The sequence below is a fragment of the Pelophylax lessonae genome, assembly GCF_965119305.1.
Source record: "Pelophylax lessonae genome assembly, chromosome: 1".
Classification (NCBI taxonomy): domain Eukaryota; kingdom Metazoa; phylum Chordata; class Amphibia; order Anura; family Ranidae; genus Pelophylax; species Pelophylax lessonae.
The window spans coordinates 450934047-450951546 of NC_138768.1; the positions used below are offsets into that span (position 1 = coordinate 450934047).

Consider the following 17500-nt stretch of genomic DNA (forward strand, 5'->3'; position numbering starts at 1 on the left):
GGGGGCCGAATACTTTTGCAAGGCACTGTGTGTGTGTAATTATATATTATTATATATATACAGTGGGTACGGAAAGTATTCAGACCCCCTTAAATTTTTCACTCTTTGTTATATTGCAGCCATTTGCTAAAATCATTTAAGTTCATTCTTCTTCCTCATGAATGTACACATAGCACCCCATACTGACAGAAAAACACAGAATTGTTGACATTGTTGCAGATTTATTAAAAAAGAAAAACTGAAATATCACATGGTCCTAAGTATTCAGACCCTTTGCTGTGACACTCATATATTTAACTCAGGTGCTTTCCATTTCTTCTGATCATCCTTGAGATGGTTCTACACCTTCATTTGAGTCCAGCTGTGTTTGATTATACTGATTGGACTTGATTAGGAAAGCCACACACCTGTCTATATAAGACCTTCCAGATCACAATGCATGTCAGAGCAAATGAGAATCATGAGGTCAAAGGAACTGCCTGAAGAGCTCAGAGACAGAATTGTGGCAAGGCACAGATCTGGCCAAGGTTACAAAAAGATTTCTGCTGCACTTAAGGTTCCTAAGAGCACAGTGGCCTCCATAATCCTCAAATGGAAGACGTTTGGGACGACCAGAACCCTTCCTAGAGCTGGCCATCCGGCCAAACTGAGCTATCGGGGGAGAAGAGCCTTGGTGAGAGAGGTAAAGAAGAACCCAAAGATCACTGTGGCTGAGCTCCAGAGATGCAGTCAGGAGATGGGAGAAAGTTGTAGAAAGTCAACCATCACTGCAGCCCTCCACCAGTCGGGGCTCTATGGCAGAGTGGCCCGACGGAAGCCTCTCCTCAGTGTAAGACACATGAAAGCCCGCATGGAGTTTGCTAAAAAACACCTGAAGGACTCCAAAATGGTGAGAAATAAGATTCTCTGGTCTGATGAGACCAAAATAGAACTTTTTGGCCTTAATTCTAAGCGGTATGTGTGGAGAGAACCAGGCACTGCTCATCACCTGTCCAATACAGTCCCAACAGTGAAGCATGGTGGTGGCAGCATCATGCTGTGGGGGTGTTTTTCAGCTGCAGGGACAGGACGACTGGTTGCAATCGAGGGAAAGATGAATGCGGCCAAGTACAGGGATATCCTGGACAAAAACCTTCTCCAGAGTGCTCCTTCTCCAGAGTGCTCTGGACCTCAGACTGGGCCGAAGGTTTACCTTCCAACAAGACAATGACCCTAAGCACACAGCTAAAATAACGAAGGAGTGGCTTCACAACAACTCCGTGACTGTTCTTGAATGGCCCAGCCAGAGCCCTGACTTAAACCCAATTGAGCATCTCTGGAGAGACCTAAAAATGGCTGTCCACCAATGTTTACCATCCAACCTGACAGAACTGGAGAGGATCTGCAAGGAGGGATGGCAGAGGATCCCCAAATCCAGGTGTGAAAGACTTGCTGCATCTTTCCCAAAAAGACTCCTGGCTGTATTAGATCAAAAGGGGGCCTCTACTAAATACTGAGCAAAGGGTCTGAATACTTAGGACCATGTGATATTTCAGTTTTTCTTTTTTAATAAATCTGCAACAATGTCAACAATTCTGTGTTTTTCTGTCAGTATGGGGTGCTATGTGTACATTCATGAGGAAGAAGAATGAACTTAAATGATTTTAGCAAATGGCTGCAATATAACAAAGAGTGAAAAATTTAAGGGGGTCTGAATACTTTCCGTACCCACTGTATATATATATACACGCACTATATATATCTATATACATATATATATATATCTATATACATATATACACATATATACATATATACACATATATATATATATATATATATATATATATATATATATATATATATATATCTATATCTATATACACACACACATTATATATACATATATATATACACACATATACATACATATATATATATATATATATATATACACACACACACACACACAAACACACACACATATACATACATACCAAGGTGGCTCTCCTGTGCAGGATCACATACCTGTACGTGATGCTGCACTTCTGGGTCTTGGACACAGTGGGAGCCAATCAGTGGGTCCAGCAGAACCTGCCAATCATTCCAGAAAGCAGCAGAATGGTGGTCTGCATATGTAAACAAGGCCAACCACAGTTCTGTCAGAGGCAAAGGTACTGATCCAGTGTTTCTGCTAAGCAGGAACATGGATCTTTGCCTTTCCCTAGTTAAAGCAGCTTCCCACTCACTTAGCAAGCACAACCTAGGAACACATTTTACCCTTTGATCAACCCCAGATGTTAACCCCTTCCCCGTCAGTGTCATTAATACAGTGACAGTGCATAGTTTTTTAGCACTGATCGCTGTATTTGTGTCACTGCTCCCCAAAAGGTGTCAAGTGTGGGAGACAAGTTTCAGTACACTGCAATTGTCTGTTAAATTAACGCAATGCAGTATCCCAAAAATGGCCTCGTCATGGAGGATGATAAACCTTCTGGACTGCAAGTAGTTAAAAAGAGCCACTAAGGCCCTTTCAAGGGCAAATACAGATCTAGACCACACTGGGTAAGACCGGATTAATCTCACAAACTTCCAGGCTAGGAAAGGTAAGAATCAGACACGCTTCTCATTGAGTTGCAAAACTACAGTTGCTTCCCTGGGAGAAAAAAAAAAAAAAACGATGTAAGCCATTGCTGTAGCATTGCCCAAGTAAATCCTGATCAGATGGCCTGAACAAGAGGTTCAGGTCATATGTCCAGCCAGGCAGGTCGACATCCATCAAAAGTACCTTCCAAACCATTGAGTGGAAGGGATTTCCTCGATCAAGCTTGGAACTTGTGATCCACCAAACCAAGGCAAGTTTGCCCCTCTGGTCAAGCGTACGGCACAAGTTGCAGCAAGTATGGAGTAAAACTAAGGACCAGTCTTGGAAGATAACATGATCTAACAATTTGTGTAGAGATTTTGGCAAGTTTGACAACATGAAGTGCGATGAAAGCAAAAAAACACAAAAATTCCAAATTGTAGCCCCAGGAAACAATGTTCTGAATCCAAACATCTGAAGTGCTTTTGCACCAGGGAGTTGTGAAAGCTAAGATATAGTCCCATCTGGACTGTCCAGAACTTATGGAGGAGCAGAGTTCAAGACTTTGCCTTAGACCTGAAGGCATGAGAGAAGCAAAAAGGGAACACTACCTCTGGCGTTAAGGTTTTTCCAGGCGAAAACGCTGATTTCTTGCACTACAGGTACCTAGGTGGACACCCAACTCAAAGTGCAGTGCTCAAGCGCACATGCCAGACCAAGGTCTCTCTCACAGCAAGGTCCAGGTGCTTCCAAGATTATGCCAAATGCAGTGCATCAGTAAAGTATTGACTCTTCACATTTTATGTTACAGCCTTATTCCAAAATGGAAATAAATTAATTATTTTCATAAAAATTCTACAAACAATACCCCATAATGACAATGTGAGAAGTTTGTTTGACTTTTTTTTTTTTTTTTTATGTGTAAAAAAGGGTCACATGTACATAAGTATTTACAGGCTTTGCTCAATACTTTGTTGAAGCACCTTTGGCACCAATTACAGCCTCAAGTCTTGAGTATGGTGCTGCAAGTTTGGCAGCCCTATTTTTGGGCAGTTTCTTCCATTCTTCTCAAGTGCCATCAGGTTGGATAGGGAGTGTCGGTGCACAGCCATTTTCAAATCTCTCCAGAGATGTTCAATCTGGTTCAATTCTGGGCCACGCCAAGGACATTCACAGATTTGTCACATAGCCACTCCGTTATCTTGGCTGTGTGCTTATGGTCGTTGTCCTATTGGAAGATGAACCTACTAGTCTGAGGTCCAGAGCACTCTGGAGCAGGTTTTCATCAAGGATGTCTCTGCAGCAATGCACATTCATCTTTCCCTTGATCCTGAATAGACTTCCAATCTCTGCCGCTGAAAAATATCCCCACAGCATGATGCTGCCACTAACATGCTTCACTGTAGGGATGGTATTGGCAAGGTGATAAGCGGTGCCTCGTTTCCTCCAGACAGGACGCCTGCCATTCAGGCCAAAGAGTTCAATGTTTGTTTATCAGACCAGAAAATTTTGTTTCTCATTGTCTGAGTGTCCTTCAGGTGCCTTTTGGCAAACTCCAGGTGGGCTGTCATGTGCCTTTTACTGAGGAGTGGCTTTCGTCTTACCACTCTACCATACAGGCCTAACTGGTGGGGTGCTGCAGAGAATTGTTCTTCTGGAAGGCTCTCCTTACTCCACAGGAGCTCTGTCAGAGTGGCCATTGGGTTCTTGGTCATCTCCCCAAGGCCCTTCTCCCCCGATCGCCCAGTTTGCCTGCATGGCCTGCTCTAGGAAGAGTCCTGGTGATTGCAAACTTTTTCCATTTACAGATGATGGAAGCCACTGTGCTCATTGGGACCTTCAATGCTGCAGACATTTTCTGTACCTCTCCCCAGATCTGTGCCTCGATTCAATCCTGTCTCGAAGGTCTAAAGTCAATTCCTTGGACTTCATGGCTTGGATTTGTGCTGTGGGACCTTATATAGACAGGTGCGTGCCTTTCCAAATCATGTCCAATCAACTGAATTTACCACAGGTTGACAGCCATAAAGTTGTAGAAACCTCTCAAGAATGATCAGTGGAAGCAGGATGCACCTGAACTCAATTTTGAGTGTCGTGGCAAAGGCTGTGAGAATACTTATGTACATAGGATTTATTTTATTTTATTTTTAATCAATTTGGAAAGACTTCAAACAAACCTCTTTCATGTTGCTGTCATTATGGGGTATTATTTATAGAATTTTGAGGAAAAGTATAAACTTAATACAATTTTGAATAAGGCTGTAACACAACAAAATGTGGAAAAAGTGAAGAGCGGTTACAATTTCTGGATGCACTGTAGCAGCAGCATAACCCAATGTACATAAATCACTCGATGTCCTGTAATGTATGGATAATGAAAATGGGATTTATGACTTACCGTAAAAAAAAAAAACATTTCACTGATGTTCACAGCTCCTGATCTTCATAACCATTGGGCTATACTGCCCCCTACAGAAGTAGGACACTAGGCAGAAAGAATCTTGCTACGTCTATTGGCAATCCCAGGTGGTATACAGTATCTCACAAAATTGAGTACACCCCCTCACATTTTTGTAAATATTATATCTTTTCATGTGACAAAACTAAAAAAATTACACATTGCTACAATGTAAAGTAGTGAGTGTACAGCTTGTATAACCGTGTAAATTTGCAGTCCCCCTCAAAACTCAACATACAGCCATTAACGTCTAAACCGCTGGCAACAAAAGCGAATACACCCCTCAAAAGTGAGTACACCCCTAAGTGAAAATGTCCAAATTGGGCCCAAAGGGTCAATATTTTGTGTGACAACCATTATTTTCCAGCACTGTCTTAACCCTCTCGGGCATGGAGTTCACCAGAGCTTCACAGGTTGCCACTGGAGTCCTCATCCACTTGACATCACAGGGGTGGTGGATGTTGGAGACCTTGTACTCCTTTACCTTCCATTTGAGGATGCCCCGCAGATGCTCAATAGGGTTTAGGTCTAGAGACATGCTTGGCCAGTCCATCACCATTACACTCAGCTACTTTACCAAGGCAGTGGTCATCTTGGAGGTGTGTTTGGGGTCGTTAGGTTGGAATACTGCCCTGCGGCCCAGTCTCAGAAGAGAGGAGATCATGCTCTGCTTCAGTATGTCACAGTACATATTGGCATTCATGGTTCCCTCAAACTGTAGCTCCCCAGGGCTGGCAGCATTCATGCAGCCCCATACCATGACCCTCCTACCACCATGCTTGACTGTAGTTAAGGCACACTTGTCTTTGTTGTCTTTGTACTCCTCACCTGGTTGCCGCCACACATGCCTGACACCAACTGAACCAAAAAAGTTTATCTTGATCTCATCTGACCACAGGACATGGTTCAGGTATTCCGTGTCCTTAGTCTGCTTGTCTTCAGCGAACTGTTTGCAGGCTTTCTTGTGCATCATCTTTAGAAGAGGGGATGAACATGCACAGACCAATTTGATGCAGTGTGCGGCATATGGTTTAAGCGCTGACAGGCTAACCCCCCACCCCTTCAACCTTTGCAGCAATGCTGGCAGCACTCGTATGTCTATTTCCCAAAGACAACCTCTGGATATGGTGCTCGACTTCTTTGGTCGACCCATGGTGAGGCCTGTTCTGAGTGGAACCTGTCCTGTTAATCAGACGTATGGTCTTGGTCACCATGCCGCAGCTCAGTTTCAGGGTCTTGGCAATCTTATAGCCTAGGCCATCTTTATGTAGAGTAACAGTTTTTTTTCAGATCCTCAGAGTTCTTTGCCATGAGGTGCCATGTTGAACTTCCAGTGACCAGTATGAGAGAGAGTGAAAACATCAAACTTACCACACCTGAGACCTTGTAACACTAACGAGTCACACGACACCAGGGAGGGAAAATAGCTAATTGGGCACAATTTTGACATTTTCACCTAGAGGTGTTGCCAGTGGTTTAGACATTTATGGCTGTGTGTGGAGTTATTTTGAGAGGACAGCAAACTTAGACTGTTATACAAGCTGTATACTCCCTAATTAACATTGCAGCAAAGTGTCATTTCTTCAGTGTTGTCACATTAAAAGACAAAATATTAACAAAAATGTGAGGGGTGTACTCACTTTTGGGAAATACGGTACTCCCTCTGCCTGCTGTAGGTACTCAGTTTACTTAGAAGCAGTGTCAGAAGAATCACAACTCCACAGGGGGGGGGGGGGGTGCTGTGTCAGTCACTGAACATCAGAGAAAAGGATTTTATATTAAGTCAAAAATACAATTTTCTTTCCTTCACTGATGGACACAGCTCCTGATCTTCATAATCATTGGGATGTCCCAAAGCAGTGTTAAACATGAGGGGTGGGAACAGGCAGAAAAATACCCAAGGCTAAACAGTAGCCAAGCAGGCAACATGAACTCAACCAAAACTGGAGCCCATCTGAGAAAAAAAAAAAAAAAACCCCCTCGAAGAGGATTCGATCCTCTAAACAGCAGCCTGCAAAACCTTGTGCCTAAAAGAAACATCCGCAGATGCCAATACATCCACTTTATAAAACTTTGTGAAAGTGTGCAACGACGACCAGGTGGCCAACTTGCAAACCTGTGTCACCGACGCCTGATGACGGAAGGCCCTAAAGGCAGTAAGCGCCCAAGTAGAGTGCACCTTAACAGGAAAATGAGAAACCTGACCCTTAAAGCAATAGGCCTGAATCACCGTCTGTCTGATCTATCTGGAAATGGTCACGGAGGAAGCAGACAACCCTTTGAGGCACATTCGTGAGCACAAATAGTGAGTCTGACTTACTGAAAGACTCCGTAGCTGCCAGGTACACCCTAATTGCCCAGACCACATCCACAGCATGCATGGCAATTTCCTTCGGGTATTTAGGCCCGGGACACAGGAAAGGCAACAAAATGTCCCTCTCCCCCCCCCCCCCCCCCGCCTCATCTGTTTAATCAGATCCTGAATCTGATTCTACCGCCGCTGACGTGGGTCACCCTGCTGGGTCTGCAACCACGTGCCCGGAATCCTCTGATAGTGAGGATGATTCCTCCACTTCTGCAACCGCTCATGTAAAGGCGCTGGTGGACCCACTGATTGTATCTGTGCGTGAGACCTTAAAGATGGGGACACAGCTGCGACCGAGGCGTAGGTTCTCTTTGACACTCACAAGCCATCCAGAGCGGCAAAGGTGTTTCCTTTCCCCGCCTATTTTGCCAGACCAGGCATGACCAAAGCGTCCCCATGGGGTCCCTAAGCGATTTACTAGGCGTTAACCCTAAGCGATTTACTAGGCGTTAACCCTATGAGGAGTCCCTTCTTAAGAAGTGGACCTCCAGTTTCCAGATTGAACAAGGCAACCATGATTCCGTCTGAAAAGTCCCCGGCCTTTAAGGATCCGGCTAACAGGAAGGCGGAGGCTGTGGCCCGCAATATGTACACTCTGGCTGGTTCGGCACGGAGGCCGGTATTCATCATTGCCCTGGTGTCTGAAAACTCTGGCCGATTGGGCCAAGCTTTTACGCCATGATCTGTTGCGAGAACAGCTCCCCCCTGCCTTTGCTGGACTGGCGAACCAGCTATTCCAGGGGCTGCAGTTTATCTGGGATGCCCCTTTGGATGCGGCTCCCCTAGTGGCTCAGCTCTCCATTTCGGCAGCGGTCCGTCAGCTTGTCTTTTGGCTCAAATGCTGGTCTTCATCCATGCTACTAAAAAGGCCTTGACTGATTTACCCTTTCAAGGAGATCACCTATTTGGAGCGTCCCTTGATGACCTCATTAAACGTGTGACAGGGGAAGAGTACCTTTTTTCTGCAGGCTACTAAGAGCAAGGAACCTCGTCGTAGACGTGGGCCCTCCTTCTCGGCCCATAGGACGTTTTTCCATCCCTCAGGGCCGAATGGCAAGGGCTTGTAGCCTTTCAGGGCCTCCTCTGGAGGATCCAGACTAACCTGGTCTGGCAAGCCGAGAGCGGGCTTCTCAGCATGAAGGTCCGCCCTCCCCCGTATCAGGGGTGGGGGGGGGGGGGATGTCTTCGCTGGTTTCTTCCTGGTACAAGATGAGTGGGTCCACAAAGTCATTCCGTCTGGCTACAAGATCGTGTTTCGCTCTTGTCACCCGGCAAAGTTCTTTCCTTACAACTTGCTCCTGTCCCCGGACCACTTACAGGGTCTGTTTGGGGCCTTACAAGACCTGTTAATTAATGGGAGGATTGTCTAGGTTCCGACTTCGGAACGTTTTCAGGGGTTTTACTCAAACCTGTTTACAGTACCCAGGAAGGAAGGCAAAGTAAGTCCAATCCTGGACCTCGAGGCGCTTAACTGCTTAGTGCGGGTACAGACATTCAGAATGGTAGTCCATTTGCACGGTGGTGGCATCCCTGCGTCAGGGGGATTTCCTTGCCTAACAAAATCAAGGATGCTTACCTTCCCATACCGATATAGTTACATAGTATTTGAGGTTGAATAAAGGCAACCGTCCATCCAATTCAACCTGTATAGATGTGTGGACGTATTCATTTCCCATACCCCTGAATGCTTTGATCTTGGAGATGTATATCCAAGAGTCTTTTTAAAAGTAGCCATACTCCCTGCAGTTATCACCATTTGAGGGAGAGAGTTCCACAATCTTATTGCTCTTACTGTAATAAACCCCTTGCGTAGCCTAAGGTTAAATTGCTTCTCCTCTTATTGCATTGTATGGCCACGTGTCCTCTTACACTCCTTGCGACTGAACCATTTTTTTCTATGCTGAGATCACCATTGAGTTATTTGTAAATCGCTATCATGTCCCCTCTCAGACGTCTCTTCTCTAGGGAGAACAAACCAAGAGCTTGTAAACGCTCCTCATAATTTAGGTCCTCCAATCTCCTAATTAGCTTAGTTGCCCTTCTTTTGGACTCTCCAGTTCCAGCACATCCTGAGGATTGGGGACCAGAACTGGACAGAGTACTCCAGATGTGACCGGACCACAGTTTTATAAAGTGGTAGGATTATAGTTTTATCTCTGGAATATATCCCCTTCCTTATGCATACTAATATTCTGCTGGCTTTGGCAGCTGCATCTTGACATTGCATGCTATTGCTTAGTTTATCTTCTACTAACACTACCTTACTCTTCTCCACATTAAACCTCATTTGCCACGTAGTTGCCCACTCTGGTATTTTGTTCAGGTCATTCTGTAAGATTTCTGCATCATGATGTGAAGTTATTGCCCTGCTTAATTTTGTCATCTGCAAAAACTGAGATTGAGCTAGTGATCTCATCCTCAATGCTATTTATGAATTAATTGAACAAAATTTACAGCTGGGACCATCCACTTTTTAAGCAGGGAATCCTCATGAGGATACTGCATAGCAAAATGCTTAGGGGCCACAAAAGTGCCTCCGATGCATCAGCCGCATCCTTTGTTTTTAAAGTTTCACGCACTGACACAATCAGTGTAACCACCAGCGCCTATTTATGCATGCCAGAGGAACAGAGAAATCATCCTCACTATCTGAGCACTCAGGGTGCATGGGCGCAGACCCAGTAGGATGACTCACGTCTGCGGCGGCCGAAACAGATGCAGGATCTCATGAGACAGGGGAGACGTGGGGGTGCTATATACCAAGCTCACCCGGAATACAATCAGGGGAAGGCCGCCGACTGCGATCCTGCAAGGGGAAGCTGACCAAGAGCCCAGGAATGGAAGAACCACACTGACCACAGACATTTTAGAGGGGCTGTGGGGGAAGGAAGAGAATCTGAGGGTCCCACTGTTCCGGGGAGGGGCCCACGCCCACCCCAAAACCCTCCAGTGGAAGAGGGTGGATAGATACTTACCATACAAGGAACCGGGTGGGCACCACTCTGGACAGACCACTGCTCCATTGGAATGGGGGGCTGTCGGCCAGGAGGAATGCTGCGACTCAGGCCGAGGCCAGATCGTATGCACCCTCGTGAGACTGCCCCCGTCCAGTGGGGCTATGTCGCGGCGGAGCTGGGGCCTGCCCGTGCTTGCTGGCCAGACTGGGGGGACCCTCTGGATCTAGATTATCAAGTTGGTCGCCAGTCCAGCAGTTGAGTGTATATTCTCACAGGAACAAAACCAAGATATGAAACCGTTCCATTTAAAAGGAAAAAATTGACAGGACCAGAGCTCCAAGCTAGGAACTAGGTTCTTACTCCTGACTAGGCAGAAAAAAACTGCCTATAGCTGAGAGTGGTAGTATACCCCCTGGGACTGTCCCGTAGGTGTAGACATGTTTTTTCCTGCCTAGTGTCCTACTCCTGCAGGGGGCAGTATAACCCAATGGTCAAGAAGATAAGGAGCTATGTCCGTTAATGATCAAAAGAAATACTGGTTTTAACTTGTTAACACGTGTTAGAAATAGGCTTAGTCGTTCAGTGGTTAAAATTCAGTAATGCACTGTCTCACCCTACTTTGCACATGCTCAGTTGCTCTTTTTTTGGCGCTGTGCCTAACATTTAGAGGTCCAATCATCATGACGATATGTTTTACGCTTCATCACCTCGTCGGGTCAGGTGACGGGATGGCCCATCCTGGCAATTTTTATATGAACGAGGAAGGGGAGAGAGAGGCCAAAAAACAGAATGTATATTTAAAAAGAGATGTCATCTGACGTGGGCTCCAGGGCTGTCACTCAAGTATAGTGATATGGATTACAACACTACAAGGCTTACAGCCAATAATTACATTTAAAAATATGGAAAAAAATAAAATATTTTTATATATAAAAATTATATATATATATATAATTTTCATATTTTCATATATATATATATATATATATATATATATATATATATATATATATAATTTTCATATTTTCATATTTTTATATATATATATATATATATATATATATATATATATATATATATATATATATATATATATATATATTGTGGAGCATTGTTATCCTGTGAGACTGTCATACATCTTCATTAAGCCTTACCTAAAGCGCTTACGGTTCCCTTTTGCTGATAATTCCACTTTAGAGCTATCAGCAGATCAGCCTCTATAAACTCAGCAGTGCCTGAAAATGGAGAGCAATTAAGCATGTGCCGAGCAGGGTGAGACTGTGCATTACTGGATTTTAAATAGTATAGGCACCTTTAATTGTTTTACATACCAATACCTGCAAAAGGGGCCAGACTGAGGTGATCTATTGCAGGACTAAAGTTTCTGACTAAAGTTCCAATTTAAGGCAAAATTTACCTCTCCAAAAGGCAGTGAGCAACAAGTTCACAAAAGCTCAATAATATAGTATTAGGATGGACAAATGCAGCTTTATTTTGTGCAAACTATATAAAGTTAAGCTCACCTTGTGACTCCAAAAGATTTTGCACTACTTCCTCAAGTCCCACCAGATATATAAACTCATTATTGGCTGCACTCGGTAGGAAATTGAGTTCTGGGGTTGGGGGTTTAGGTGGGGGAATCTCCAGCAAGGTCTTCTCCAACTGCTTCCGTAAGGCAAGCTTGGCAGCCGCTTGTCGACTAGCAGGGGAGTCGTTTGCATTGGCGGATGAGAAGCTGGTAGCGCTTCCTGCTGTTCCAGCTGAACCCTTTAAAGTAGTTGGGGATGCCTAAAATGAAAGGTTCACAAAATTATAGGGAGGGAAATGTTCCTGAGAATGAACAAGCTAACAGTATTGATAAAATCAGGGATCCCTAACAGAATGTTTAGTGCTTAGATAAGCCCTCAACCGAACTACTGTCAAGCCATCAAATAGCTGGTGTCATTGCTGTGCAGCACCATGGCAACCGCAGATCCAATGGAGGCTAATATGGCAACTTCTTTGGCTGTAAAGGATTGGAGGGTTTAATTCCACTTTCAGAAAACATGCAAAAAAAAAAAAAAAAAAAAATCGTATTGCTGCCATTGTGAATCCTACTGGAAAGAAAGGCGACACCCTGCATGGATAGGGAGTATAAAAATCCTCACTCACCAGACGATGTTGATCCGCCTTACCATATGGCTAGAGGATCAGGGAAAGCTTGATGGCCTCCATGACCAGGATGTAGTCTCCAGCTAGTCGAAAATCCTTAGTCACCACCATTATCACGGTATGGGGAGAAGATCAGTGAAATGTGGCATGAAAACGCTCCTGGCTTTAAAGCAAACCAAGATCCAAACAATTTGTTTTTTTTTGTAAATACTGTGAACCCACTCATGCAAACAATCAAATATAACAGTATATGAATGAAAACTAGCAGCTGCTGTTGCAAACCTGGTGGTCAGGCTATATTATAAAATCCACAAGAGTGGTATGCTCTATGCCAGTAAACCTAGGCACCCCAGATGTTTTGGAACTACTTTATTCACATGATACTCATGCACTTTGCAGTGTAGTTGAGCATCATGGGAAATGTAGTTCCAAAACATATGGGGTGCTAGGGTTCGCCATCACTGCTCTATACAATCAACAGAGCTTGCTCTGAAAGATTGCATAAAAACTATCAACCCACCCAAATTATGCAAATTGTATGACAAATAAATCATGCGTGAGAAAATATAATATAGATTGCTTGTGCAACAAAAGAAATGTGTGACCCCTAAAACCCAGTGCACACAAACTTAAATGTCCAATGACAACAGTCTCAACAGTAACCCCTCATATTCGTCAGGCGAACGGCATAGTCTTCCTGCCATAGTGTATCGATGCATCCCAAAAGTGAATCCTACTGGCAAGAAGGGTGACGCCCTCTGGGGATAGTGAGTGTAAAAATCCACACTCACCAGACGATGTTGGCAAGAGGATCAAGGAAAGCTTTGATTGTCTCCGTGACTAGGATGTAGTCTCCAGCCAGTGACTAGGATGTAGTCTCCAGCCAGTACTCCAGTTCACCTTCCTCACAGTGATAAAGAACTCCAAGATGAATGCAGGAGAGAGGAAACAAAAACAGAGCAAACTCCTCATAGCATAAAAATGTATGGTGGCCTTTATTTAAAGCCCCTGAGTAGGGGCTAAGCATAAAAAGTTAACTCTCACGTGGGGACTCCTACACTGTACAATGGGAGCAATGTAAGCCGGACCAGCCAAGTAACGGCGTGGGTTCCATCTACAACGAAGCATGTCGCAACGTGGGTCCCAGCTTGACATCGTCAAAAGCTGGAGGTCACGCTGCCCACTCACTACATATCCTCGCCGGCATGCCCAGAACCCACTCCTCTCCAATTAAAGAAAAGAAAAAAAAGAGTAGATCTCAGGACACCAACGAGCTAATCAAATCATTAGCAAATGCAGGAGGCTTTTGGTTTTCATACAATCTTTCAGAGCAAGCGCTGATGATTGCATAGAGCATACCACTCTTGTGGATTTTATAATTTAGCCTGACCACCAGGTTTGCAACAGCAGCTGCTAGTTTTCATTCACAGCATTTACAAAAAAAAAAAAAAAAAAAAAAACACTTATTTGCATCTTGGTTTGCTTCAAAACCAGGAGAGTTTTCATGCCACATTCTATTGATCTTCTCTCTATTGATCTCCCCATACCGTGATAATGTTAGCAATGGTGGTGACTAAAGATTTTAGACTAGCAGGTCCTCTCCATAAGTAGAGATCATGTGAAACACATCACTGGCTGCTGTGAGATACCATCAGTGTCCTCTGCCAAGGTATTTTGTAGTTTTCTCCATTTATGAGCTTTAGGAAGCAAGGTAGTCAGGGGATAGCCAGAGCATGTGTGAGTATTTTTTGTTAAACCAAATGCTATAATTATTGGCTGGATTACTTCTATGTCTTCAAACTCACGCTTCACATCCGTTTAAACGGTGTCACACACATTCCAGCCCTTTGTTGAACAATGAAGATGCACAAATACTGCTTTGGTAACTTGCATATCTCATTTAAAGGATAAGTTTACATTTAAAACCCAAAAAAAATTTTGCAGCTAAAAAACATTTTTTCTTAGCCTGCAAAGCATTGCATTCACGATCTGTAGATAGCAAATGCAATGTCAGGCTCTTGCAGAATGTCAGTACAGCTATCTGCCCATACCTCCATAAAGGCAGACAGCTACTGTAGTCCAGGATGATTAATTAACTACAAAAGCACTAACCAGCACCCTCACAGTTCATTCAGGACTACAAGTCATCTGCTGCTGTCACAATGGACATCAGGTCAGGGTGTGGGCAGGTGCTTTGGTAACAGGTTATCCTGAATATGGGTTTAACATGTTACAATATACTAAATATGAACTTATCTTTTACCTCACCTAATTTCATAACTAAATGCACTACACCATTGTTCCAAGGCAGTGCCATACTGAATAGGTTTATCTGGAACTGATGTGCAGTACATGTATGCAAAATGATCCCAGAGTAGGGCATAAGGCTACACTCTGCTTAAAGTGATTGTGATTTTAATAGAAATAAGCGAGACTTTACAAACATATTATACTGACCTGCTCTGTGCAACAGAATGCATTAGGATTAAAAAAAATTGCTGCCTTTGCAACCACTAACTTCTCAATAAGGATGACAATCTAACAATGTCAATACATAATTATGCATTATTCGAAAATTCCTTTAAAAGGATTAGCAGCAAGCGAGACTTAACTGCAACAAATCCAAAAATTTCAATATTAGGACGCATTAATGAAAGAATATGCTTCCAGTGAAGCTCTGACATAAAATAGAGAACACCGACTTCTTCACATCCAATACCAACCTGTGGTATGTTGACCAGTAAGCTTGTGTTTGCCACATTGGCCACCCGTATCAAGCCCTGCTGGATGATTCTTTGACCTTGCATCTGCACGCTAGGAACTGAAGCGCGGGGAGCTAGCAGTAACGGAGGAGGGCCTGTGCTTGGATGTTGCCTGATGTTGTGCATCTGCTGAGGAGAGACAGAAATGGGCTGATGGTGGGAGGGAGGGAACAGAAGAGGCAATGGGAGAGATGAATGAGAATAAAAAAGATGAGCTGTGAAAAAGGAAAATGTAGTAATTTTGGAAAGACAAATAATGTTACTACTTTTCTAACTGTTCCAAGTACCCATTCACATATGATATTGTGGTCATGTTCTGTATCTTAAAGTAGAAAACAAAACAAATTGCAGCTTACCAAACCTTCGTGCCGGTTCACATTTGTGCGGCTTGCGAGATCGCATGTAATTCGGAGCGCACTGCTCCTTTATTACATGCGATCTCATGTGCGGATGCGACTTCAGCCATACACTTTGTATGGCTGAATTCGCACTGTATCCGCACCAAACACGCACAGGACCCTTTTTTTCAGCCGCATCAGGATCGGATCGCACAGTGGTTCACACTTGTGCGATCTGATGCTGTGCGAACTGTCAGATCGCACTGCGATATGCGATCAAACTGGGGGTGTCATTAACATTTAATTGACACCCCCTGCGTTTCGCATATGGCAGTGTGAACTGCCAGATGTGCGGATGCTTTGCGGGATCACGCTGCATATTCGCAGCGTTCCCGCATCGCACAAGTGTGAACCGGTACTAAATGTGGTGGCAGCATTCTTATTTAGGCACCCCACCCCACAGATATATAAAACACACAAATACACATACAAAAACATATACACAAAACACACTGGTCCACTCAGTTCGCAATATGAAATGTTCCCCCACACTGCCAGTATGGCTCACATGGACAAAAAGGACATATTCCTGGAAAATCACAGATAATCCTATCTTTTTTGAAGAGGTTTTTTGCTGGATCTTAAAAATCATCAATAGACATTATGGCAACCAAAAAAAAAAAATCTCCTGGATAAAGCTACACGCAAAATATGCAAGTATTTTACAGGATAAACGTAGCAGATTAGAGGAGGTCTGGAACCTATAGATTCACTACATACAGTCTCCTACTTGAGTATGGGGTTTGGCTCTGGGCCTGCCACTAGACACTTGATCCAACAGACTCAATGCTTTGCTGTATATATCAGTAGTGCTCTACTGTATTTTCGATGGAGTACCTGCACCACATTTTGTCAACTGTTTACTGCTTTTCTTAAAAATAAAAAATGTCTGAGCGAAAAAAAAAAAAAAAAAAGTTTGAAAAGTGAACAAAAAAAACAAACATTTGGAGGAAAGCAACTGTGTTAAAGAACTCTGAGTATTTGGTGGGGTAAAACAAACTGAAAGGGCTCCAACTTTAACTGATAAGACCTACTGTTGTAAATAAACTACTTTATAAAACCATGTTCTACACACCTGCCACTTCCTTTTTTTACCTAACAGTATATAGTAAACCTATGTATTTTTCCTAACAGTTTTTACTGCAGTTTTTCAGTCTGTTGCTGTTTTCTTGGTTTAAAAAAAAAAAAACCCCCACAAAGAGTTGCAAATATGCTTACCTGTGCTCCTCTAACAAGAGGTGGCATAACTATCTGGTTTGATTGCTTGGCCGGCGTCTGTTGTCCACCTCGTACCAGAGGAGGAGGTATGACTGTGCCAGAGATGCGTGATGTCACCTGCAAGAGAAGACTAATTGAACTCACTTTGCTCCGTGGACAAGTACTAAGTTCATAGAACAGAAGTTATGTAAAACTCAAATACATACTCATATATGGGGATCACTGAATTAGAGGTTTTTACCTTCTGTGGGGCAGTCTCCTTCTGAATCTGACTCTGACGGAGTTTTTTAAGTAGCACCAATTTTGCTTCTTCTAACCGTAACTCTTCTTTTAGCTGCTTGATAATTCGTTCTCTTTCTTCAGGGCTGCTTTTCTGCAAAAGCTACAGAGAAACAGCAAAAGATCATGCAAGGTAAGACGCATGTCAGATTTAACCACTAAAGATTTAACCTGTCAGATTTCCCCACAAATAGAGCTTTCTTTTGGTGGTATTTGATCACCTGTGCGATTTTTATTTTTTGCGCTATAAACCAAAAAAAAAAAAAAAGACAATTCTGAAATATATATATATTTTTTTTTTTTTTTTTCACATTATGCTATATAACATTCCCCCCACAAAAAAAATTAA

The 17500-nt window shown here is 43.4% G+C and overlaps 1 protein-coding gene across 7 annotated transcripts in view; it reads right to left on the reverse strand.

Moving 5' to 3' along the window:
- The window catches only part of GATAD2A (GATA zinc finger domain containing 2A), a 146726-nt gene that overhangs the window by 12977 nt on the left and 116249 nt on the right, over positions 1-17500 (reverse strand). For 4 of the 7 annotated variants that reach the window (XM_082268075.1, XM_082268079.1, XM_082268074.1 and 1 more), the window contains 4 exons: positions 17114-17254; positions 16873-16989; positions 15218-15406; positions 11867-12131 (listed from right to left, as the gene is read on the reverse strand). In XM_082268075.1, coding sequence (XP_082124201.1) covers positions 11867-12131; positions 15218-15406; positions 16873-16989; positions 17114-17254 — 712 coding nt within the window. The remainder of the gene's footprint in view (positions 1-11866; positions 12132-15217; positions 15407-16872; positions 16990-17113; positions 17255-17500) is intronic. The other 3 variants (XM_082268078.1, XM_082268077.1, XM_082268076.1) reach the window with 2 other exon arrangements.